Genomic DNA, 23,319 nt, shown 5'->3' on the forward strand with positions numbered 1-23,319 from the left:
TTGTTGGTGTTCTTCTGCAGCCGTCTGCACTCTGTACACCAAGTTCTAAAATCTTGCGAAACTCATCGTGATTATCGTAGCGGAGTTTCCGACTGTAGTTGTAGATGTCGCTTAAGGTTTATTACCAACACGTCAAGTCAAACTCAACTCCAGGCGAGTGAAAATATCCTCCTCTTCTCTTGACGCAGAACGAAGACTGGACCCTTCAGTAGTATCCGCTGTCTTCTCTGGAAGCAATTGCTGAACCTGGCGAGCGAGAATAGTGGCATCTCGAATCTGCTTCTGGTCAATCAGAAGATGAAGAGCATCACAAGCGATGCGAAGTAGTGCTTCCCGCCGGGCATCATTCCAAGCATGAACTTTGTTGATGGAAAGATTTCCCACGAAGCGCATGAAGGGTTTTGGATCGGGTTTCTCGGGATGGCAGAGAGACACGCTAGCGAACAATAACGAACGAGGGGATGATAAAACAGAAATTATCTCTCGGTATTCATCGTATGCGTAGACTGAAACCAGTTCAGTCAACGGCTTCGCCTCCATAGCCACTCGGCTAAGATTGGCTCCAGCAGCCAGGAACAATGATTTTCTAGGCAAGCTGAGTTGTGGCTGAGAAATCGAGTAGGCGTGGTAGATTCGCAAGTAATATTTCATAGCAGAAGCAAGCCCGCCTCCATATCGGATTTCAGCATCCATAAAATCGACGAGAATTTGACTGAAGCTTTGTTGGGCCACTGTCTCTGTGATTCGACCATTATAACCTCCCAGATCAAGACTTGTAAGCATTTTGAGCCACTCCAAAACTGTGTCCTGAAGACCCTCTGCAACCATGAACTTGGTTAAGGAGGGAGTTGTGGCTCTTGAGTGTAACATCATTTGCCGAGAAGCACCATCTGAAGCCCAAAACCATTCTACAATTCGAGAAGCAGCACGAGATGTCATCATTGCATCTCTGACGCCTCTTTCACCACTAGACCGGACTAACAAAAGTTGAGATTTCAAACAGTTGGTGATTGTGGACAGGGTGATCGAGCCTGAGGCTGCTAGTTCATCAAAGACTAACATTGGCTCCTCGGCCAAGCGCTTTTGTTCGTCAATACCTTTTCCAACATGATGGTCTGAAGAGGCGGTCTTAGGAGGTACGATTCTAAAGAGAGGATTGTCGAGGATATTATGCAAGTGTTGTTCAGTTGCATGAAGTGAGGAATCGGTATTCAAGGGTTGTCGATCGCCTTCATTGTTGGATGGGTTGGAAACCGGGTACGCTCGGTCCAGCTGACGACGAAATGAGGATGTGAGGGCATTAAGCAGTTGTTGAGACTCTCGAGGGGATCGAGGTAATGGTTGATGAATCTTAGGCCAAGATTTGAATTGGAAAATAGAGGTTCCCTTCATGATGGGATTGCGGTGAGTCCCAAAACAGAGACCTGATAGAGTAGTAGTGGAGAGATTCCCCCCTTGAGAACTTGAGTAGGGGAAGATCGCCGCGAGGGGTGGGCGGTGAAGGGTGCAGATTGGACGGGAGTGGATGACGAGCAGACCAGGAAGTGGTGCAATGGGGACTAATGAAGAGATGAATGAGATGTTAGGTGGTTATAGGTTGGAAAGATATTAAAAAAAAAGATGATGAAATGAATCTTAAGAAATTGATCTATTATCTAATAATATTCAATTCATCTAATATCAAATTCTTTACATATTAATACCTACATCTAAATATCAATATTCATATTTCAAGGCCATACACCCAATGGGCGCCACTCGCTAAAAAGCCAGGCCAGTGCCAAGACCCAGCTGTGACTGGGAGCAACACATCCGAACTTAGCTTTTGCCTTCCCCATTCACACTCCTCCACCCCTTCTCATACCAACTCGCCTTTCTTCTCTTTTCCTTTCTTTGCTTGTGTCTCTGGATTTCTATCTGGCCCCTGTGCCTGTGGTCGTTATTTTGGTGCTCTACCTCTTGCGTGAGGGTGCATCATTCACTTTTCCTCTGGAGATCCTTTTCATCAAATCTGAGACCCTTGCGACGCTCATCGTGACCTCCTTCCCAATTCCACTTCTTTCATCCCACACATAATCTTGACACAATGTCCGACGTTCAAAGCCGATCCTCTGCTCGAGGCAGACCCTCCGCCCGTGGTGGACGTGGTGGTTACAGCAACAGAGGTGGCCGTGGTGGAAACAGCAGATCCAATGCCGATAATACCGAAAGCTCAGACATTCCTTCTTTTGATGAAGGTGAAATTGGACAGATGAAGCAGAAGTACTCTGACACTCTTCCTCTTCTCCGGGAGTTGTTCCCCGACTGGAAGGATGAGGACTTGGTCTTCGCACTCGAAGATTCCAATGGTCAACTTGAGGAAGCAATTGAGCGCATCACTGAAGGTACGTGTTTTGAATCGCAAAGAATTCTCTACGCAATTTCCGAGTCTTTTCTTTCTTTATTCAAAGGCCAGGCTGTATTAATCGACATCTATAGGCAACGTCTCACAGTGGGGAGAGGTCAAGAAGAAGACCACAGACCGCAGTCGCCCTAAGCCCAAGGAGGTTCAGAGCACCGCAGCCGAGTCGAATGCAGCTCCCGTCCGCGGAGCCCGTGGTCGTGGTGGATTTGAGGGCCGTGGTCGTGCCCGTGGAGATCGGGGTCGTGGCGGTCGTGGTGGCCGAGCAGGTGCCCACACAAACGGAACCCGTGTCGTTAGTGCCGCAGAGTCTGTTCCCGCGGCGACTGCTGCGGCTGTAGCTGCTACACCGGCTGAGGCTGTTACATCTACTGTTGGAGAAGATGCTGCCAGCGAACCTGCTGCCGTACAGGTGGAAACTAAGTCTAATGTGATTCCTGAGGGTACAAAGACAGGATGGGCTTCCTTGTTCAACACCCCAGCCCCTGCGCCTCAAAAGAAGCCTCCGCAGCCCGCTGCTCCAGCGCCTGCTCCGGTATCTGCACCTGTCCCTGCCCCCGAGCAGCCCGTCGAACCTGTACCCGAACAGCAGGCACCTGAACCCGTTCCTGTGCCCGCAGCAGTACAGAAGACTCCCGTTGCGAAGCCCACCGAACCTGTCGTCCCTGCCATCCCGACTACCGCTGTCAAGCCTCCTCAGGTTGACTTGACCGAAACCAACCTCGAGCAAATTCCCGATGTATCTGCCCCCGCCCCCACTGCAACTGCCGCTAGCACTGTTGGCAGTGCTCTGGATCCCATTGCTGCTGCGAACGCCACTCCTTCTCGTGCCCCTCCCGCGAGCCTTCCCGGTAGCGCATACAAGCAGGGCGTTCGTGCCCCTGGTTTCCAGCGTCGTGTGATGGAACAACAGCAGGCTGTAGTCATGCCTGGAAACCATGCGGTCGATCGTGCTGCTGTGCAGTTCGGTAGCATGGGACTCAACGGTGATGCTGTGGACATTGATGAGAACCGCGAGGAAGCCGAAACTCGCGCTCAGCCTCCTCAGCACTCTCCTGTTGCTCCTCGTGCTTCCCTTCCTCCTTCCACCCAAGCCTCTGAGACCACTGCTGCTCGCCCTGCTCCCGGTCTTCCTCCTGTCCCCCCAAGCCTCTGTTGCCGACTCTTCTTTCTCCGACTTTGGTCGCTACTCTGAGACCCAAAAACCCTACGACCCCTTCAACCCGCAAGCTAGCCAGCCTCAGCCAATCCAGGAGCCTTTTGCCAACCAGGCCCCCACCCAGCCTGCTGCTACCACTGGCAGCGAGTACTCTCCCTTCTATGCTGCTGACCAACGCTTCCCTTACTATAACAACTACGGCACCTATGGCCAGACTCAGGATGTAGCTGCTGCTCCCCGCGCTGCTCCTGGATTTGGTGTTTCTGGTGCTGAGGCTACTCCCCAGGTTCCTACTACTCAGGCCCCCCAGCCGTTACGGTCCCGTCGATGCCACCAACAGTGGCCACAACACTCCTAACCCCACCGTTCCCGGTGCTACTCAGACCCCTGCTGCCGCCCAGCACATGCCTGGTCAGAATGCTTACGCATACGGTTACAACCCCTACTACTCCAACCCCCACTATGCTCAGTACATGAACCAAATGAACCAGCAGCAGTACGGCCGCAGCCGCCCTATGTACGACGATGCCCGTCGTTACGATGAGCAGCAGCAGCAGCAGCACTACGGTATGCCACACAACAACCAGTATGGCTACGGTAGCCAATACGGCCCCTATGCTGGCAAGGGTGGCATGTACGGTCAACCCCACGGCGGTTTCAACTATGACCACACTGCCTCTCCTGCCAACGCTGCTGCCAGCTTCAACCAAGCCACTCCCGGACGTGACTCCGTTTACAGTGGCCGCACTGGCTCCGCTCAGCCAGCTGATAACCAGCAGACCGCTACTGGCGCCAATGCCTTTGGTGCTACCGGCATGTCTGATGTTTTCGGTCGTTCCCAGGCTGGTGGCTTCGGTCAGAACCCCTCTGTCGCTCAGCAGGCTCCTGTGACTACTGAAGAAACCAAGGGCTTCGAGGCACCCAAGGCTGGTGGCCCTAGCCCCTCTCTCGCTCAGGCTAACCGTCCTGGCTCTGCCACCAACAACGCACCTGGTCAGGCCCAGACTCAGACCGGCCTCCCCCCTCTGCAGGGTCAGCAGGGTCAGCAGGGATTCGGCGGCTACGGCCACCTGAACCCTCAGTACGGCGGTCTCGGTGGCCTTAGCGGTCACCAGGCTGGTGCTTCTCAGCAGCAGCAGCAGCAGCAGCAGACCGGTGGCTACAACAACTACGGTGCTGGCTTTGGTAATTACTACGGAAACAACCGTGGTGGCTGGGGTAACAACTACGGTCACTAAGTACAGAGAATGACTATATCTTATTCTACTCTCTCTTAACTTGCCATACACATATGGCGTTGCATTTGTGGATGAGTCGAGGGAAAATGAGGGTTTCTGCTGTTTGTCTTCATCCTGTGTGAGTCAGTGTGACAGATAAGGAAACCAAAAAACAAACCTGACGTTTTCCTTTTCATCCTTTTTTTCTTCAACATTTGTGTAATCTCTACTCTCTTTTGGGAGCTTGGTTGGCTTTTCTTTTTTTGGGGGGAAACTGGGTTTTACGGTTTTTTGGTCTCATTTCTTTCTCATATTGCTCTTTTCCTTTTTTTCCCTTTTGCTACTGCTGCTCCCCCCATTGAGGCAGTTTGTATTAAATCTATCAATTTTCCCCCGAGTGTTTTTGTGTCCCTCCACTCTTGTTTTTTTCTCTTTTTTCTCTTTTTTTTCTTTTTTCCCCACCCCTAGCTCACGGTGTCTATTCAGGGTCCGGTGTGATTCAGTGGAAATGGGGTTCTGTTTTTGTCCCTTTATTTCAGTTTCTGTCCTTGGCCATGAGCAATGTCTATTATGATTGCTGCCTATGGTACAGAGGTAGATCGTGATGAACTTGACCCATCTTTATGGGCCTTCAAAAAGTGTGATGAATTATGTACCCATCTATACAAACCAGAAATTCCGGGACCAATCGATTCTCCTAGGGACCAGGACTGAGATCTTCAATGTGCAGACAATAGTAATCCCAGTATATCATAATGTAGCCGCTTAGTATGAATGGTCAACCTTGGAAGTTATTTGAACAGGGTGCTCTGAAGCCAGTGAGTGCTCCAGGGTTGCACATATGGGTTTAGTTCTAGACACTGGTGCTGGTAGTTCAAGCCCAGCTCTAACGTTGAACTTGAACATGACATTCCCAGGTACCAGCTTATGGCCAACCTCGGAAGGTTCAGGCTACATCTGGCCCCGATTCCAAGGTTGCGCACTCCGCGTTCTGTTAGGGCACAACCGGGCATGTGTACTATTCCTAGTAAGGACAAGAGGTTAATAGGATATCTTTAGTACTTCTCGGATTCAATTGGTCTTATTCATTTCTTCTCCATATTCCTGATAAATCTCAATTTCCCTTCATCACATTCACGTTCAAGTCATCACTCGATTTTTTTGCCCGAGGACATCAACGTCCTTCTCCCTTCACATCAATCTCTGCAATACAATTCCTCCACGCTATCACGAGTTCCATCACAATCCATGTCTATAATATTGCTCATAATCCTGGGTGTATGCGTTGCTACGACGTTATTAATAGTATGTTTATTGGTTCTCACTGACAGCTCAGCTTATGAGGTCGAGCTAATATCTCTCCAGCTATGCATAGTATAACAAACTGAACGCATTAATGATGTGCTGCAAAATCAAAAAAGCCACGGTCATCAGCCTCCAGTGGAGTCAATGTTACTATCAGACTGTTTCAAGGTATTTCCTTTGTTATGTTAAACCGTGACCCTCGTTGTCTTTCTTGTTACTTCAATGAATAACTTTATGCGTTCAAGTTTTATGTCGTTTATCTAAATGTTTGTGAAAATGGTGATGACATACTATCCAATTCATGGACGTTCCCATCATGATGAGACTACTCAATCTCAAACTCAAGCCTACAATTTTGAATAATGAAAAATCAGATTATATGATTAGGCTTTAGCCATTGGCCTGCTCGCTCCACGCATATAATCGAATGACAAAAACATGGACTCGGAACTGGAACTATATACAGTGGAAATGTAACGTGACATGGCCTTCATATAATCAAGGACATCGTAAGACCAAACTCTATGTGTGCAAACACTGGGGGCTAGGGAAGTGCATAGGACCGAGCAATCTGCAAGGATTGTTCTAGCATCCCTGATCCAAAAGAAAATAAATCAAGATGACACAGTAACAGTCAGATCAGGAACGATCTATGCAGAAAGACCCAGGCCCTCGGGACCAACCTTGTGGTAAGGTGGCTGAGCGCCCGCCGCGCGGGAGGCGTCAAAGCGCCAGATTCCACCAGTCTTGTCACCATCCAGATTAGGGGACAGTTCAAGAGAGCGAGCCAACTGCTGAATAGTAGCATCATCATCCTTGCTCTCAATACGGCTGAAGAAGCGACGCTCCCATTCACGGCCCTCGGACTGCTCTGCGCGGCGGAGATCACGCTGGGCATTCTCAATACGCGACTTGTGTGCGGAGACAGCATCCATTTTGTTGGCCTGGATGTTCTCTGCGACCTCCTTCCAGGCTCGGCGACTTTCGTACAGATCTTGCTGATCAATTGGGGCGAGGGTAAGTGGGGTAGTGGCGTTGTTCTCGACCACCCAAGTATCAATGATCTCCTTGGAGCCAGTCTTCTTGATGTTGAATGTGTTCGACCACTGGCCGTCGATAGTGTATAGAGGCTTCTTTTCTCCTTCGCTGGCCTTGTACAAGCTTGCGGTGAAGGTGTTCTTCTTACCGCTCAACCAACCCTTACCGGAGAAATCAATCTTGGAGACGTAGCCATTGCTGCTAGCAATCTTGGCAGTCTTCTCAAGCTCTACGAAGGGGGTACCGTAGATGAGGGACTCAATGTGCAGGTTGGGTAGGGTGATGAGGTATCGCTCCTTCTCGCCGGAGGGAAGGGTGAGGGAGTATAGGGCATGGCCGATCTGCTTGACCTGGATGGTGCTTGAGAAGGATGCCTTCTGGGCATTGTATCCTTGAAGCTGTAGTCAAATCGAGATCAGAGACCGGTTGAGGAGAAAGGGTGCTTGTGGACCTTATTCTGCACTTACCTCGACTCCGTGCTTCTCGTTCGAGATAGCATACGCGGTAGCGGGTGGGTGGTGGCTAAGGAGAATTTCTCGTTAGTATTGAAATGACACATCACAATGATCGACTGTAGATTGCAGATCGTACCTGACTTGCTCACTGAAGAGTTGTGTTTCACCCACGTCCGCATCACCTTCCCACTTTCCGAGGAACAGTTCACCCAAGAAAGGGTTCAGCGGCTTCTTCTCGCTACCAAGCTTCTCACTGCGACTGCAGTACTGCTGGTGGAGCGTGGTCAGGAACCATTTGAGAACGAGAAGGGCACGCTTCTCAGGGTCGGATTCCTTAGCAGGGGCAATGAAGGCGGCGGGATGTTCGGCCCAGTAGGCGGAGTACTCGGTGAGGGAGGTTGAGGACAGGATGAACGGAGGAGCTGTCAGTGAAGACAGGTCACCGTTGAACGATGCGATAGACTGAGAAACCGGTTATTCCTAGGCTTCCACCAGCGCAAATATATGCTGGCATTCCACCTACCTTGAGGAAACTTGTCCATGAGCCCTTGCTGTGGGCAGGGACGGCGCTCTGAGGCTCGCTGGATGACATATTTTCTTATAGAAAAAAAGAAAGAAGAATTTCCTAAAAGTGACCAAAAGAGGAATCCTCAAGCTTGAAACAACAAAATCACCGTGTAGCCAAGTGGGGTGGAGGTGGCGGAGTAGGTTGATGTCGCTGGTTGGCGGTCAGAGGATAACGTCATGGTCCAGGTGAACAGTTCGTTTATGTTGGAAATTGGCCGATCTTCATTCTTTTTCGTCGCTTGGATGAACAGCCACATTTGTCATCCATGGACATGCCTACCTATGGGATTAGCCGGTCATTTTTAGGGATTGATTGCGCGTCAAAGCTATCAAAGTCCCTTTCCTCCTCCAATCCGATGACACGAGACCCAATTTGGACCTCTAGCATGGTCTAATCAGGGATCGAAGGGGTAGAAAACCCCCGATCCGGGGATCAATGCACGGTTTCCATAATGGAATATTCCGTTTCAATCTTCTATTCGATGTTCCACCATTGATAAAAGAAACTAATATGGTCTAGAGCAATGAGCTGTTTTATCGCTTTATCGCGGCTTGGTCGTCTAGCTTCCAACACGCGACACACGGATTCTTTTCCGCACTCTCGGCCCGGGAGTAACAAAGGCACCAAAAGGTCCCCACGCTATCTAGCATAACGATTGGGTGCAATGACCGTTCGGACCCTGAGAGAAGAAAATTCGAGTCTTGTTAAATGGACACCCCGTGTGCTAAACAGGTTTAATTATGAGTTCCTGTACAAGCAGATGTCCATGGGTTGGTCACACCGGAAAAGCCATCTGAGTATGCCGGTGCTTTCAACTGTTTCCTTTCCCTTGATAATATGATATACTCGGAGATTACTACCGGTGTCTGTTTTTCTACCCTTCTGAATCTAGAAGTAGGTACATGGGTCAGTGCCTACTATTCTACTAAAACATGCAGTTTCAATTTTCAAGTTAGAATCTCCAGGGCTCTCTTCCGAGTCTGTGTACAATGATGTTCCCATGTGATATGTGATGGATGTACAGAGTACATCCCTTGGCGATATTGATATACATCCATATAACCTTGGAAAGGACTGACAAACCAAGCCTAAGAAGGATAATGGGTGTCAATTTAACAATTTTTGCAGATTCGGGGGTCTAGTCTCTAGATATGGCCGTTTTCTGCCTACGGGCTTCCCATCCGACATGCTTCAATGCGACCCCCCGCGCCGATCCTCGGCCAACTGATAACAAACGCCGAAGGAACAGTTTATTGCAGATTTTTCGCTTCTGACTCATTATTCTACTTTGCAATGTACTCAATGACTTCTAATCCTTCATTTTCTTTAAATTCTACTGCAATTGAATGAATTCATTCTTGTTTACTTGAAGTATATCACTTTAATCTTCGGAAAGACGCCGCGGTTGAACCTTAACCTGAATTCTTCCCTTATAGGGCTTCAACTTCTCTTGTTTTTCTATTTCAGTTTACATAAGAGGAATCGAGCTGCCAGTGGCTAAGCTAGGTTTCAGTACAGAACCCACTTATTCATTCCAGCACTGAGGATTTTGGAATTGGCGCTAGAGGTAAATCCTCTAGATCGGTGATCATGCCTCGGTCACTTTCAGGTTCGAGTACTACGGAGAGTGTTGCTCCAGTAGAGGAGATACAGCCTGCAAGAACAAAATCACGTCGCTCTGAGGTGGGAAACGACTTACATCTCGTTCAAAGTCATGTCTCGCATCATGATATGCCTGTGCCAGTAGCCACCAATGAGTTTCACGAGGTCGATGCCGAACAATACCTACGTTTTTCGCCTGCTCGCAAGACACTCATTGTTGCTATACTAGCATATTGCTCGTTCTTGGCCCCTATCTCTTCGACCTCAATTCTATCAGGTATCCCGGAGCTCGCATCAACCTATAATACCACTGGAAGTGTAATCAACGCCAGCAATGCTTTGTACCTAGCCTTCATGGGTGTCTCGGCCCCATTCTGGGGCCCATTTAGTCAAGTATGGGGTAGAAGACCGGTTAGTGATTCCAATCTCAGGCTTTATTGATCTACTTCTAATGTCAATGCTAATGTTCAATCTCAGATCTTTCTTATCAGCGCCTTCTTGTTCTTTGCTTTCAGTATCGGCACAGCGCTCGCCCCTAATCTTCCTGCCTATTTCATTTTCCGCATTCTCACAGCATTCCAAGGGACATCTTTCCTGGTTGTAGGAAGTTCTGCTATTGGAGATGTATATGAGCCCCGAGCTCGTGCAACAGCTTTGGGATGGTTTCTATCTGGAACACTTATCGGGCCAGCATTCGGACCATTCATCGGTGTAAGTTCCACTCTTCTATCTAACCTCTTAAAATATGGGCACTTGAGCTGATCGGTTACAAACAGGGTGTTATTGTGACCTTTCGCTCTTGGCGAGTCGTTTTCTGGCTACAAACTGCCCTGGGTGGCTTCGGCACATTACTTGTCTTCTTTTTCTTCCCCGAAACATACCCGAATCTTGTCAAATCAGACCCAGATCAAAAAACACCCAAGCAAAAAGCCAAGTTCCTCTGGCATCGTGTCAACCCCTTACGCGTCGGCATCCTCCTCTTCTCTTATCCGAACCTATTCTTCGCAGGTCTAGGAGCTGGCGCTTTAGTCTGGAATCAATATTCCCTGCTAACCCCCATTCGCTATGTCCTCAATCCTCGCTTTCACCTCACCAGTCCCATCGAGTCGGGTCTATTCTACATCGCACCTGGCTGCGGGTACCTCGTGGGCACATTCATGGGTGGACGATGGGCTGATCACACCGTGAAGAAATGGATTCGCAAGCGCGGCGGCGTGCGAGTTCCTGAAGACAGGCTCAAATCTTGTCTGGTTTTCATCACTTTCGTGATCCCGGGATGTATACTCATCTACGGCTGGACAGTTGAGAAAGCAGTCGGTGGTATTCCTGTTCCGGTGCTTGCTATGTTCGTACAGGGTGTTGCGCAACTATTCTGCTTCCCAAGCCTGAATACCTTCTGTTTGGATGTGATGCAGTCTTCTGGCCGAAGTGCTGAGGTCGTTGCTGGAAACTATATGTTCCGGTATGTTTTTGCTGCGATTGGCTCTGGTGTTGTACTGCCGGCTGTCGATGGAATTGGTGTTGGATGGTTTAGTACCATCAGTGCTTTGTTCCTTGTTGTTGCTGGACTTTGTGTTTGGGCAACTACTATATTTGGAGATCAATGGCGGAAACAGGTGGATGCTAAGAATCAGCGCAAGGAAGCAGAGAGGGCTGGAAAGCAGCCTGCTTTGCAAGAGAGTGAGAAGAGAGCTGAGGTTTGAGCTTTTTCTCAGCCATGAGCCACGAATTTATCTGATATTGCATGATGTTGTTTCAAAAATCTCACAGGGGGAATTTCGGTTCCTAATGCCCTACCAGATTGCTAGACTGATACTTTTTGAGCGTGAAAAGCGATATACACATACTAGTCATTTGCTCATCTAATAATGAATTATTTTTCGGTTTCTCCAGTTATTTAACTTGAATGTTATTTTGAGTTCCCTATCCAAGTAGGCACGGATAATAATTACTACTAGTAGTAGTCGATTGTTAGAGAGTCGGTACCTCAGGCTGCAAGTGTTTGAAGTTACGCCCAAATACTGAAAATGTCATCTATGGATGTACTATCTCTGCATCGTTCACACTTCCCAATCCCTTGCCTCGAGCAATTGCATCACGATCCAGCCCAGTCTCGGCAGCTACACGGTCGACCTTTCGCTCTTCGGTGAACTTTCTGCAATCCTCTCGACCCTTTTCGATATCAACAAACCCAATGCCAATTATGGCAGCACCACATATCGCAACCAGGAAGGGGAATCCCATCCAGTTGTTACGAGTATTATTGATAATGGCCTGGATGACATTTGGACCGATGACCGATGACTTCAGGATAGTTAGCAACGAGTTATCAGACTTTTGATGAAGTATTGCAACTTACTGCTCGGTTAGTGATTCCAAACAGAGCAAAGAACATGTTGTCGTAGCCGTGGGGCATAAGTTCGCTAATCATTGTTTGGGCGTACTGTTATCGTTCATGTTAGCCAGGCCTCCTTGCATAATAGGGAGAAAGGAAACCTTGGAACTTACTGCATAGTATGGAGCTTGAAAAAGCCCGAAGATGACGTTGTAGAAATAAAACTCCCACTAAAGAATTGTCAATATCGGGACTTATCTGATATGCTGGCAAACTTACTTCATGATGGTAGCCGATTCGATTCGTCCACAAGCCTATCATGCCCCATAAGGGAATGAAGAAAGTGAAAAAGTTCGTGATCAGAAACATGGTTTTGGTTTTAATCTTGAAGTAGCGCTGGATATACCAGAACCCAAAGGTTGAGATAATCGAGCAGACTGATTGAGTGATTCCAAGATATGTGACCTGTAAGAATGAAAATGATACGAAGTCATTTTGAATGATCGAGACGAGGGTTCCTAGACTAAGTTAGAGCAGGATTGCTAATGGGGGCGAGCAACATACCCGTGGTATTGAGCCCATCTGCTAGCAAAAAGTATGCCACGAAATACAGGAATGTCTGGGGAAGAGATCTGATCTCTCGCATGGCTAGCCAAATTTGTTTGAAGCCGATTGTAGCATAGTTAGAACCTTTGGGGATCTTAGGACCAGGTCTTTTTTGCTGAAATACAAACCACCAAACGCCAAGAACAACCCAGTCTATCAAGAATATTAGTAAAAGATTCCAAAATGTAATCGATGAGGACATACATGAGTTTGTTAAGCAGAGTGCCAAGTTATTCGCGAATTCATTACCCTGCATCGGGAGCAGAACGCTGAGATTCAACACCAAGGTGAGGAAGTACCCAATATTGCTGTGGGCAGTTGAAATATTACTAGTGGACTAATATTAGCATCACGAGGAATTATATCATAGGTGTTACTTTACCTGATATGATTTCTTTCCAAAGATTCGATCGCGTCATATTCTGCCTGGTTGATTTTGCCTTCCTTTAATTCGTCGCGAGCCTTTCGAACGTGTGGCATATATCGTGCGATTCTAGGGAACACGGCCGCATAGAAAACCAGTGTGGCACCATAGGCAATGTATGAAACGACATACAGACCCATGGCAGTGGGCCATTGACTAGCATGTCGGATAGAGAGCATACCGTATTGTAAAGCCCAGCAGATGACCGTCAAGGCCAAAAGAAGCCATCGCCCAAAAGAGCCATAGTCAGCAGCACTTCCAAGCCAGACAAATATGACAGCCATGAAGGCAAAGCAGAGACCGTTAGCGATTAAGATCACCGAGGATGTAGATCGCGTGCCACCTGCCCAGGGCACCACACATGCCGACGAATCGGTGCAGGGCTGAGGTGGGTTCGTCCCCGGGATATGCCCTGCGCCATTTAACGCCCATTGAAACCTGCAATGTTAGTCTCATTCGAGTCTCATTTGAGATAAGGGACTCGCATACAGAGTCTGGCTGTAGGACCCTGGGCCAACACCATTGTCACCTGTAGGTTTGTAGATACTTGATTAGCTTGGACTTCACATTTAAGAATTCGGCATCTCCCGAACATGGAACAAACACACCATTGTAGTAGAGATAATAAGACCAGAGTTCTTTCCGAGTTGTGGTAGGCTGCTCAAAAGCGTCCTCGTCGACTCGAAATAGTCGTTCATATTCCCGTAAGGTAGTCGGAGGCTGGGAGGAAGTGACGGTTACCTCGACAGCACGATCTTCTGTGAGAGACTGATCAACTTTTGATCGATCCTCAGCTGCAAGGTTCTCCATCGCGATCCTCAAGTGTAGTAGAACCTCGGAATGAAAGAGAAAGAGAGTTTCGGGCCTTGAATTCCAGATGTTCAAAAAGGGGTCTCTTTGAGGTTTGATCTACCCCGCATTCTCTCCCCCTTCTCTGAATAAGGGTCCACTATTCAGGTCGTGCTTATCTTGATGACTGAGAGATCACTGACGAATGAGAGAATATATGAATGGATCAGATATAACGTTACATTGTAAGGTTAACACTATGTGGATCCAGGATCGACAGCTCCCAATGAAGCTGTTTCCACTTATCGACATCTACTAGTAGACCTCTATACCCCGAACTTGAACATCGTTGATTATGGGAATCGATAACGCACGCGCCCGGGCGGTCACCCTACACTGACATGAAACTGGTATATCGGACCTCATCTTATCGAGTGATACTTTAATTCATTAGATTCCAAGGTTCTTCAAAGTGCTTACATCAAACTCTAACCGAAGTAAGCGACATGATGAATGACGAAAGGCGACCGGCTTCATGAATATAGCTTCCTATACTACATGCAGACTGACAAACTTGCATCGATGACAACATCCATAACACCTGAACTTGAAGTATAATACCCACCTGGGCATTCTCAGCCCGAACTGGAGCTAACTTCAAGAGTAGGTGGGTACGCGCCATCATAAGTAATGGCCCGATTCTCTTTCGCCCAGAGCTGCTCTGCCTGACTCTTGAATGGTGGGGGAATCATGCCATTTAACTTCCAAAGTCTTCTCTCAGTTTCATCGATATGGTACTCAAAGTCGTACCCCTTGTCCGTCACATGTGGTTTCACAACTTGGTCGATGCGGGAGGTGGCGCGGTGATATAGAGCATCCACGTCTGGGACATGGATTGCGATATGATTAATGACTATCCGGACGAAAGGCGTTTGATCCGATTTTCTGAGAGTTCCACCGACGAAGACATTGTCATCGTTCATCTTGAAGAATTGAACAACGACATAGAAGGCAGGCAGGCCCATTTCGGTATACATGGTGGTGATATCTTGAGCAAATGCTTGCTTTGAGGCATCATCTTCGAGAGTGCCATATGGATGATAGATCTGCCAGAGAGGCATGGTGATAGTCTGAGATATTGATGAAATTCTTTATGTCGGTACTTGAGGTGAAGCTTGGGGCTAGTGTGTAGTAGTCCTTGGTTGCAAGATGAATTCTGAGGTTGAGGAGAGCATAGATTCAGCTACTCTGGATTCATTGTATCTGATTTATACGCTGGCACTGGCATACTACTATCTATTCAATGTTCTATCATGAGGTTCATTCAAGTTAACATGCAGGTGGAATATCATCTAGCCGAAAGGATTAATAAACTAATGTACTGCATCTGATGAAAATTCTAGTAATCCTGGAAAATCCGAATAAAATGATAATGTACTTGGCTCTCCGACAGACAGCCGTATGTTGCATCTAAATTCAAATTTCTGATTGGAGATTACCGATTATTCAACATATACGGAGTGTCCACAAATTCTTCCAAGATTGGACGTGTGGCTTGCGGCCCCGCCGTCATCGGTCATGGTGGCGGTTATAAGCGGCCGAGGATGGAGCTAAAAACAGAAATTAATAATGGATTATTCAACATAAGCACTAACTAGTAGCTAGATGTGCTATAGAATTCCTATACCGAGTGCAGTAGGTGGAATAAATGATAGACTGATCATTGAAGGTTCAACACCGACGTCGGAAAAAGCCAGTCATCAATTAATTTCTTACCGTGGCTGTCACTTTCCAAGCCCTTGTGGTTGATTGATAAAAGGACCATCCCCCCCATGTATCTAGTAGATAGCATCTCGAAAATTATACAAACTTGAATACCTTCAGGTGCTCCATTCAAATCTAGTCCGCTTCGCATTCAAGTGACTCTCCCATAAACACCATCATGTCAACACCTCTTGTGTTTATTACTGGTGCTACCGGTTTTATCGGTGCCCAAGTGGTGGCCACCACGCTTCAAGCTGGCTACCGGGTGCGATTGAGCATTCGGAAGGCCGAGCAAGAGGCAATTATCCGAGCCCGATATGCCGGGTACAATGGACATGAAGGAATCGAATTTGCCGTCATTCCCGATCTGTCAAAGCAAGAGTCATTCAGCAGCGCGCTCGTTGGCGTCGACTATGTATTCCACCTGGCGTCTCCAACTCCCGACAGTGGAGACATCCAAAGTGACTACATCGACCCGGCTGTTGAGGGAACTCTCTCTATTTTGCGCGCTGCACAAGCATTTGAGCAGATCAAGAAAATCGTTGTTGTTTCCTCTCTGCTATCATTGGGTCCTGTGGACACCATTTTCCAGCATGAAGTTTCACTGCGAGGTATGTATCTCATCTCAGAATATGCGTATAAGAAACTCACTTACCTGTATATTCATAGACAACACAGGAGAAACTATCCCGGTCGACGTTTCTATGGCCTTGCCAGAGGGCTTCGCTGGTGAAATACTGAAATATTCTGCATCCAAGATCAAGGCTCACGAAGCGACCCGAGATTTCATTAAGAATAACGCCATCTCCTACAAGCTTATCACTTTTCATCCAACTTTCGTCCTTGGTGATAGCTTGCTTCGGAAGGGGCCCAAGGATATCAGCGGAATCAATGCCTTATTCTGGAAGGGTCTGTTCGAAGAAAAGCCCACGATCCACCATTCGTGGGTGCATGTCCGCGATGTGGCTGATGCACACGTGAGGGTACTGGAAACAGAGATCGAGACCGGGAAAGAGGTTATTCTGGCTCGTCCTGTAGACTGGGAAGATGTGGTATCCCATATAAATGAGAAGTACCCCGAGCTGGGTTGCAAGATGAAGGGCCCGTTCGAGGACAATTGGAAGGTTGACACTACCACAGCGGAAGAAATTCTTGGCATGAAGTGGCGCTCTGGACATTCTATTATTGATGATCTTATCCAGCAGCAATTGGCTCTGCAAGCCAAGGCAGGATCTAGTTGATTGTTGATTGACGGAGATTAGATGATTGGACTCGAGCATCGCATATAGCATTGAATTTATTGTTTTTTTGCATGGAATCTGCTAATGGAAATATATGCCAACTGGTAGTAAGAATGAAGATATTTGGACATGTATACAAGCAAGAAAGGTCAAGAGTCAAGAGTACCTGAATCAGGACCCTTAAAAGCGGTCAATAATGGCAGTAACAATCCCGAGGTTAAGGTTTGCTGACGTAATCCCGATACTCCTCCGATGTCGTGACTCACGACCAATGATAGTTGAAGTAATTCATTCCTAATTCCAACAATTTTCGACATCACTTCCTAAGTTTAAGAGCGTGGCTAGATTTCCACGTTCAATTGTGAAAATGTACAGACCTGTAAGTAGCTCTTCATCCCTGGAACTCTCAACCAATCCCACTTATCCCCAAAATGTGTCAATTGTGTCAATTCTGACCTTCATAGTCTGGACCTCTGGGGTCCCGATGCGTCGGCCTTACTAGGAGGCGTCTACTGGGTACAAGAGCCCAGCATTTGCGACCAATTCCTACACGACTGTTTTCCTGCTCGCCAGTCACTACCTCCTCCTCTATTTCCTCTCCTCGCACAAACTATGGCGCCTTCCCTGCATCGCAACGACAGTTCTCCACCTCGCGACCCTTCGCCGAGAAGCAGTCAAGCCAGACCCTAACAGAGAAGATCGTACAGCGTTATGCTGTTGGTCTTCCAGAGGGAAAGTTTGTTCAGAGCGGTGACTATGTCAGCATTTCTCCGCAACAATGCATGACCCACGGTTAGTAGATTTTATCGGTGCAGCTATTGTATTGTTTACTGGTCTAATCCTCATGGGATAGATAACTCGTGGCCCGTTGCCTCCAAGTTCATGTCTATGGGCGCTACTCGTATCAACCGCCCCGAACAGATTGTCATGACCCTCGACCACGACGTTCAGAACACCTCCGAGTCCAACCTCAAGAAATACAAGCAGATCGAAGCCTTCGCCAAGGAACATGGTTGCGATTTCTGGCCTGCGGGTCGTGGTATTGGTCACCAGATTATGGTGGAGGAAGGATATGCCTGGCCTGGTACTATGGCGGTCGCCTCCGACAGCCACTCCAACCACTATGGTGGTGTTGGCTGTCTCGGTACGCCTATTGTGCGTACCGATGCTGCCAGTATTTGGGTAAGTTGCACCCAGCCTTGGAGATTCATGGAGCATGATAACTGATCAATATATAATAGGCTACATCACGCACCTGGTGGCAGATTCCCCCTATCGCGCGGGTCACGTTTAAGGGAACCCTGCCGGTCGGTGCTACTGGTAAGGATGTTATCGTTGCTCTGTGTGGACTTTTCAAGGACGATGTTCTCAACCACGCTGTCGAGTTCACTGGATCCGAGGAAACGTAAGTACCCTACAGAAACCGTGTTGAAAGAGCAAATACTAACATCCGCGCAATAAATAGAATGCTGAGCTTGCCTATTGACACCCGTATGACCATCGCCAACATGACCACCGAATGGGGCGCTCTCAGTGGCTTGTTCCCCATCGACACCGGCCTCGAGCGCTGGTTGAGATACAAGGCCACGGAGGCAGCTATGCTGGATGAGCGCACTACTCGCAAGCGTATCACCCACGAGAGGATAGACGAGCTGTTTGCCAACCGTCTTGTCGCAGACCCTGATGCTACATTCGCCAAGCAGCTTTACTTGGATCTGTCTACTATCTCTCCTTATGTCTCTGGTCCCAACTCCGTTAAGATTGCCACACCATTGAACGAGTTAGCCCCACAGAACATCAAGATTAACCGTGCATGTAAGTCTTTTCTTCTTGCTTTTTGCTACGAGATGGCTTTTATCATTATCAAACTCGTTGAAATGCACAAAGCTAACATATCATCCCATAGACATCGTCTCATGCACTAATGGTCGTGCTTCCGACTTCAAGGCTGCCGCCAAGGTCTTCAAGGACGCTGCTAAGGCCAACCCCGATACCCCTCCTAAGATTGCTGACGGCGTCCAGCTCTACATTGGCGCTGCCTCTTCATTCGAGCAAGAGGCTGCCGAGGCCAACGGCGACTGGCAAGCCCTGGTTGATGCTGGTGCCCAGCCTCTCCCTGCTGGCTGTGGCCCATGTATCGGTCTGGGTAAGGGTCTCCTGGAGGACGGAGAAGTTGGAATCTCCGCTTCCAACCGAAACTTCGTTGGTCGTATGGGCTCCCGCTCATCACAGGCCTACCTGTCCAGTCCCGAGGTCGTGGCTGCTAGTGCTCTTAGCGGTGTTATCTCCGGCCCAGGTACTTACGAAGTGCCTGAGGGCTACACCGGTGTCGAGTACGGATACGGTACCGGTGCCCCGGATACCACTGAGAGCAAGCTCTCCGATATGGTTTCGCAGCTCGACTCGCTTATCAACCGCGTCGAGTCCATGGATACCACTTCCGAGTCCAACACTGAGGTCCTTCCCGGATTCCCCGAGAGGATCAGCGGTGAGATTGTCTTCTGTGACGCTGATAACCTGAACACTGATGGTATCTACCCCGGTAAATTGACATACCAGGACAACGTCTCGAAGGAGGATATGGCTCGCGCCTGTATGTCTAACTACGACCCCGAGTTCGACGGTATTGCCAAGCCAAATGATGTCCTCGTTACTGGTTTCAACTTCGGCTGTGGATCTTCACGAGAGCAGGCCGCTACTGCTATTCTTGCTAAGCAGATCCCACTGGTTGTTGCCGGTAGTTTGGGAAATATCTTCTCCCGTAACTCTATCAACAACGGACTGGTTAGCTTGGAAATTCCTCGCGTTCTTGAGCGTCTTCGTGCCCGATTTGCCGATGATGCCAATGGTGCTCAGCTGACTCGCCGAACCGGCTGGACCCTGACTTGGGACGTGAAGCGCAGTCTTGTTGAGGTTCAGGAGGGTGAGAGTGGTGAGACCTGGACTGAGCAGGTTGGTGAACTGCCGGCAAACGTGCAGGCCATTATTGCCGCCGGAGGTTTGGAAAGCTGGTGCAAGGAGGAGGTTGCCAAGCTGGCTGCTGAGCCACGCGACTAGAATATGCACATTTGCATCTCAAACATCGTCGAAAGAACCGGATGCTGCAGATTGCAGCTTCCGGTTCTTCTCTTCAAGGCTTTTCGGGGGATTTTTCATGCCTCTTTGCCTGCTAAAACTGAATATCAAAAGTAGGATGTATTTGTAGCCATTAATTCCAACTTTGTTGTACACTTCTACCTGCAGATGTTCAAATGTTCGTACTAGTAGCATCCCAGATCGCAGACCTATAGTACTATGTACAGCACTTGCATATGTGAGTGGTAGAATCGCAACTATTATCTGCCAACTTGAACTTGCATCCATGCTTATACGCCTGGCAGGGGCAACGGACCTCGGGATCAACTTGAACTTCAATATAATGCATGTGTATCTTAATTCGATGCATTCCTAATACTATTAGTAATACTAACTTGAACCACCCAAGTCATCAATTCTATAGATGCTCTTCTAAAAGCAAATGGATCCGAGAAAAGCAGCCCATAAGGATATGCACTGAACTCCGAGTCGGCGGTCACTCGCTCAAATCTTGCCTGGTCGATAACTGCGCCAAACCTTGAAACCGACTTGTTCATACCACCCATCAAGAGCGACCCAATCCACAAAGACGCCCTCAATTCCGCGCTGCTTCATATTCTCGACCGCATGGCAGATGAGCGCCAACCCGATACCAGAGCTCCGATGATCGGCATCAACGCCAACGCAGCCAATCAGGCCTGCATTTGGACCAGATATTTGCGGGAATGCCCATACATTGTTTAATTCAGAGGATGGAGGTAACATTAACGTCCATGCAACTTGCTGGCCTTGTGAATCAAAGGCGGTCATCACACAATCTGGATACTCGCTGGGATGCAACTTAACGTATGCTTCAACCCAGCCCTGCAACTAGTATTAGCCTTTCAGTAGTATAGCGCAATCTGAAAACCTTGTCGCTTACCGCTTTATCAGAGAAGTTCTTTCTTTGACCAACTAGACAGGCTTCGTAATCTTCAGGTTGCAGAGGAGCAAAGCGGAAACCACGGTCTTTGGCGCGAGTCACATACTTCTCAGGGGCTTGAAAATTCCGAATATCTTGGTACAGGTCGACTGATCTGGACTCTGGGGGACTGAGACGAAAGCCACGATGAATGAAGAAGTTCTGAACCGCTTCATCAAACTCACGGGGAATTCCGGGCCAGAATCGAGGGAACGAACTACCGAGATTAATGTCATTGATGCCGAACTGGGTTCGGAAGTGCGAGCGGGTTTCCATCAAGAGAGATGTTCCAATTCCCCGCCCTTGATGCTGAGAAGCTACAGCTAGAGCTGCAATATGCACTGTAGACGGTGGGCCGAAAGCGTTGATATAAGCAAGACAGATACCAACAAGCTCTGAGCCATCCCTAGCAACAAAGTGATGTGCGTTTTTCACATTTATCAGATCATGCAAGTCCTCATCGGGAAGACGATAGGTTGGAAATACTGCGTTCCATAAGGCCACAGCTTCATCTGAATCATTTTCATTGAATGGGGTTATTGTCGCATTGCGTGTTTTTGTCGTACTGGTGCTGACGGGAAGTGAGCCTTGTGGTTTCTTCTGACCAAAGATAATTGCCGCAGCGGCCGTGAAGGCTTCGATAGTTGGTTCATATGTTGTGAGATATGTTTGGATCTCAGGAGTCTCAAGAAAGTCATATGGACTACAAGCAGCAATAGCCACCAATGATCGAGCATACTGAGGAAGCTCATTGCCAAGCTTTTGCTGATAAGGCGCCTCAGCTCCATTTATTGAGATAAATATGACCGCATCCGCAGCCTCGACGTCCACCAATTCTTGTTCAGATAGCCCTTCATCTTTATATCTGATTTCTGTGACAGACGGGTTGTGGCGTCGAAGTATCTCAAGATATGGGGAAGCTTTGTATGCGCCTTGTCGCCCCATCCCTTCGCCATCGACAGCACCTCCCACGGGGATAGTACTACCTGGAAAAAGCAGCACGATTGTAGCTGTTTTCGACAAAGGAAGAGAGCTAGTGTTGTCACGAACAAGGCTGACAGAGCGTTCATAGATCTCGTTGCACATCGGCGAGGCTGTTTTGCTCAATTTCTCAAGCTCTGTAAGATCTCTGTGAAGCAAAGCAGTGTCCCAATTCAAGAATCTGTCTTTGACCTCGGAAACGCGGCGACAGGCCTCATCCAGCCGATCTTCTCCAAGTTCACCGGATTGAACAGCCTCGCAAACTTTCTTAATAGAAGCCGCTTGCACATCAAATGTGTGACACAGCATGATGCTGTCACTTCCAGCCTGGAGAGCAAGGACGGAGCCTTTCTCGGTGCCAATAGTAGCCCGAATCCCATCCATTTCAAGGCAATCAGTAACAATCATTCCATCATAGTTCATGTCCTTTCGCAATATTCCAAGAACCTTCGGGGACAGCGTTGCGGGGAGCTTGTCATCAATGCTAGGTAGAGAGATGTGGGCAGTCATGACTGTCTCAATATCTTCAGCGACTGCCCTTCGAAATGGTATCAATTCGCATCGCTCTAGTTCATCGCGTGTCTTTGGGATAACTGGTAGTCCATAATGCGAGTCAGTGGCAGTGTCACCATGCCCAGGGAAATGCTTCACGCTGGGAACAATTCCCTTTTCCCGAAGACCTTGCGCTGTTGCACTGGCAAATCGACCCACAAACTCTGGGTCATCACCAGGGCTACGAACGCCAATCACAGGGTTCAGCGGCTCTGAATTAATATCACAAACAGGCGCATAATTCATATTGATCCCGAAGAAATGCAGCGTCTCACCCGTGATATTCCCTGCTTGCAAGGCCAGGGCGGGGTCATGAGTAGCTCCAAGAGCCATCGGCCCTGGGACTTGGGCGGCAATTGACGGAGAGATTCGAGTAACCAATCCATTCTCTTGGTCAATACCGATGAGTAGAGGCCGTTCATGCCCAGCTTGTCGTGCTTCATTTTGAAGCGCCAAGGTTAAGGCCTTATCACACATTATCAGTATGCATGCATGTAGAAAAAGAGAGATAAAAATAGTAGAAGATCTCACCTGAAGTCCAGCAGCATCTTGAAAATTGCGAGAAAAAAAGAACGATCCCCCCAACATGGTATTCATGAATCAGAGTCTTGATTTCTGGGCTTGGTTCGTGACCATGAAACCCCACTGCGAACAGCTAGATTTGATGAATGTTAGTTCAATCGATACCCGGTTGAAGAATTTCCTTTGCATACCTGGCCAACTTTCTTTTGTAGGTCAGTTGAGTCCATGATGTTGGTATCGGTACAAGATTGTGAGTGGATGGAGACTTGCCCAGGTGAAGTTTATGGTGCGGGGAGTAAGTGGGTATCAGTAAGGGCTGCGCCT

General features: G+C 48.3%; 9 protein-coding genes across 9 annotated transcripts; 4 read left to right on the forward strand and 5 right to left on the reverse strand.

Annotated features, from left to right (window-relative positions):
- Positions 1–132: 132 nt before the first annotated feature.
- N7483_001472 (uncharacterized protein) lies at positions 133–1,392 on the reverse strand (the record flags this gene model as incomplete). The annotated part of the gene is made up of 1 exon (XM_057084909.1): positions 133–1,392. The coding sequence occupies one exon, from the start codon at positions 1,390–1,392 to the stop codon at positions 133–135; it is 1,260 nt and encodes a 419-aa protein (XP_056951058.1).
- A 694-nt stretch (positions 1,393–2,086) lies between these two features.
- N7483_001473 (putative RNAPII degradation factor Def1) lies at positions 2,087–4,798 on the forward strand (the record flags this gene model as incomplete). Its single annotated transcript, XM_057084910.1, has 4 exons — positions 2,087–2,384; positions 2,479–3,528; positions 3,551–3,878; positions 3,901–4,798. The coding sequence occupies 4 exons, from the start codon at positions 2,087–2,089 to the stop codon at positions 4,796–4,798; spliced, it is 2,574 nt and encodes an 857-aa protein (XP_056951059.1).
- A 1,934-nt stretch (positions 4,799–6,732) lies between these two features.
- Positions 6,733–8,167, reverse strand: N7483_001474 (OSBP family protein; the record flags this gene model as incomplete). Its single annotated transcript, XM_057084911.1, has 4 exons — positions 6,733–7,518; positions 7,588–7,642; positions 7,712–8,037; positions 8,099–8,167. The coding sequence occupies 4 exons, from the start codon at positions 8,165–8,167 to the stop codon at positions 6,733–6,735; spliced, it is 1,236 nt and encodes a 411-aa protein (XP_056951060.1).
- Positions 8,168–9,733: 1,566 nt separating this feature from the next.
- N7483_001475 (putative MFS transporter) lies at positions 9,734–11,448 on the forward strand (the record flags this gene model as incomplete). The annotated part of the gene is made up of 3 exons (XM_057084912.1): positions 9,734–10,156; positions 10,223–10,456; positions 10,522–11,448. 3 exons carry the CDS (start codon positions 9,734–9,736, stop codon positions 11,446–11,448), a joined length of 1,584 nt encoding a protein of 527 aa, XP_056951061.1.
- A 268-nt stretch (positions 11,449–11,716) lies between these two features.
- On the reverse strand, positions 11,717–13,920 carry N7483_001476 (uncharacterized protein; the record flags this gene model as incomplete). The annotated part of the gene is made up of 10 exons (XM_057084913.1): positions 11,717–11,737; positions 11,792–12,049; positions 12,105–12,188; positions 12,254–12,310; positions 12,360–12,598; positions 12,645–12,839; positions 12,891–12,994; positions 13,069–13,548; positions 13,600–13,639; positions 13,719–13,920. The coding sequence occupies 10 exons, from the start codon at positions 13,918–13,920 to the stop codon at positions 11,717–11,719; spliced, it is 1,680 nt and encodes a 559-aa protein (XP_056951062.1).
- A 614-nt stretch (positions 13,921–14,534) lies between these two features.
- Positions 14,535–15,020, reverse strand: N7483_001477 (tautomerase family protein; the record flags this gene model as incomplete). Its single annotated transcript, XM_057084914.1, has 1 exon — positions 14,535–15,020. The coding sequence occupies one exon, from the start codon at positions 15,018–15,020 to the stop codon at positions 14,535–14,537; it is 486 nt and encodes a 161-aa protein (XP_056951063.1).
- Positions 15,021–15,841: 821 nt separating this feature from the next.
- Positions 15,842–16,904, forward strand: N7483_001478 (NAD(P)-binding protein; the record flags this gene model as incomplete). The annotated part of the gene is made up of 2 exons (XM_057084915.1): positions 15,842–16,274; positions 16,333–16,904. 2 exons carry the CDS (start codon positions 15,842–15,844, stop codon positions 16,902–16,904), a joined length of 1,005 nt encoding a protein of 334 aa, XP_056951064.1.
- Positions 16,905–17,479: 575 nt separating this feature from the next.
- On the forward strand, positions 17,480–19,961 carry lysF (homoaconitase LysF; the record flags this gene model as incomplete). Its single annotated transcript, XM_057084916.1, has 5 exons — positions 17,480–17,696; positions 17,758–18,086; positions 18,146–18,309; positions 18,370–18,719; positions 18,811–19,961. Coding segments are annotated over 5 exons (2,211 nt in total), but the record flags the coding sequence as incomplete, so codon positions are not given.
- Positions 19,962–20,483: 522 nt separating this feature from the next.
- On the reverse strand, positions 20,484–23,222 carry N7483_001480 (uncharacterized protein; the record flags this gene model as incomplete). The annotated part of the gene is made up of 4 exons (XM_057084917.1): positions 20,484–20,843; positions 20,902–22,938; positions 23,060–23,128; positions 23,187–23,222. 4 exons carry the CDS (start codon positions 23,220–23,222, stop codon positions 20,484–20,486), a joined length of 2,502 nt encoding a protein of 833 aa, XP_056951066.1.
- Positions 23,223–23,319: the final 97 nt, after the last annotated feature.

Source organism: Penicillium malachiteum (genome assembly GCF_028827825.1).
Source record: "Penicillium malachiteum strain IBT 17515 chromosome Unknown utg000001l:1.0-8184562.0:1.0-8186909.0, whole genome shotgun sequence".
NCBI lineage: Eukaryota > Fungi > Ascomycota > Eurotiomycetes > Eurotiales > Aspergillaceae > Penicillium > Penicillium malachiteum.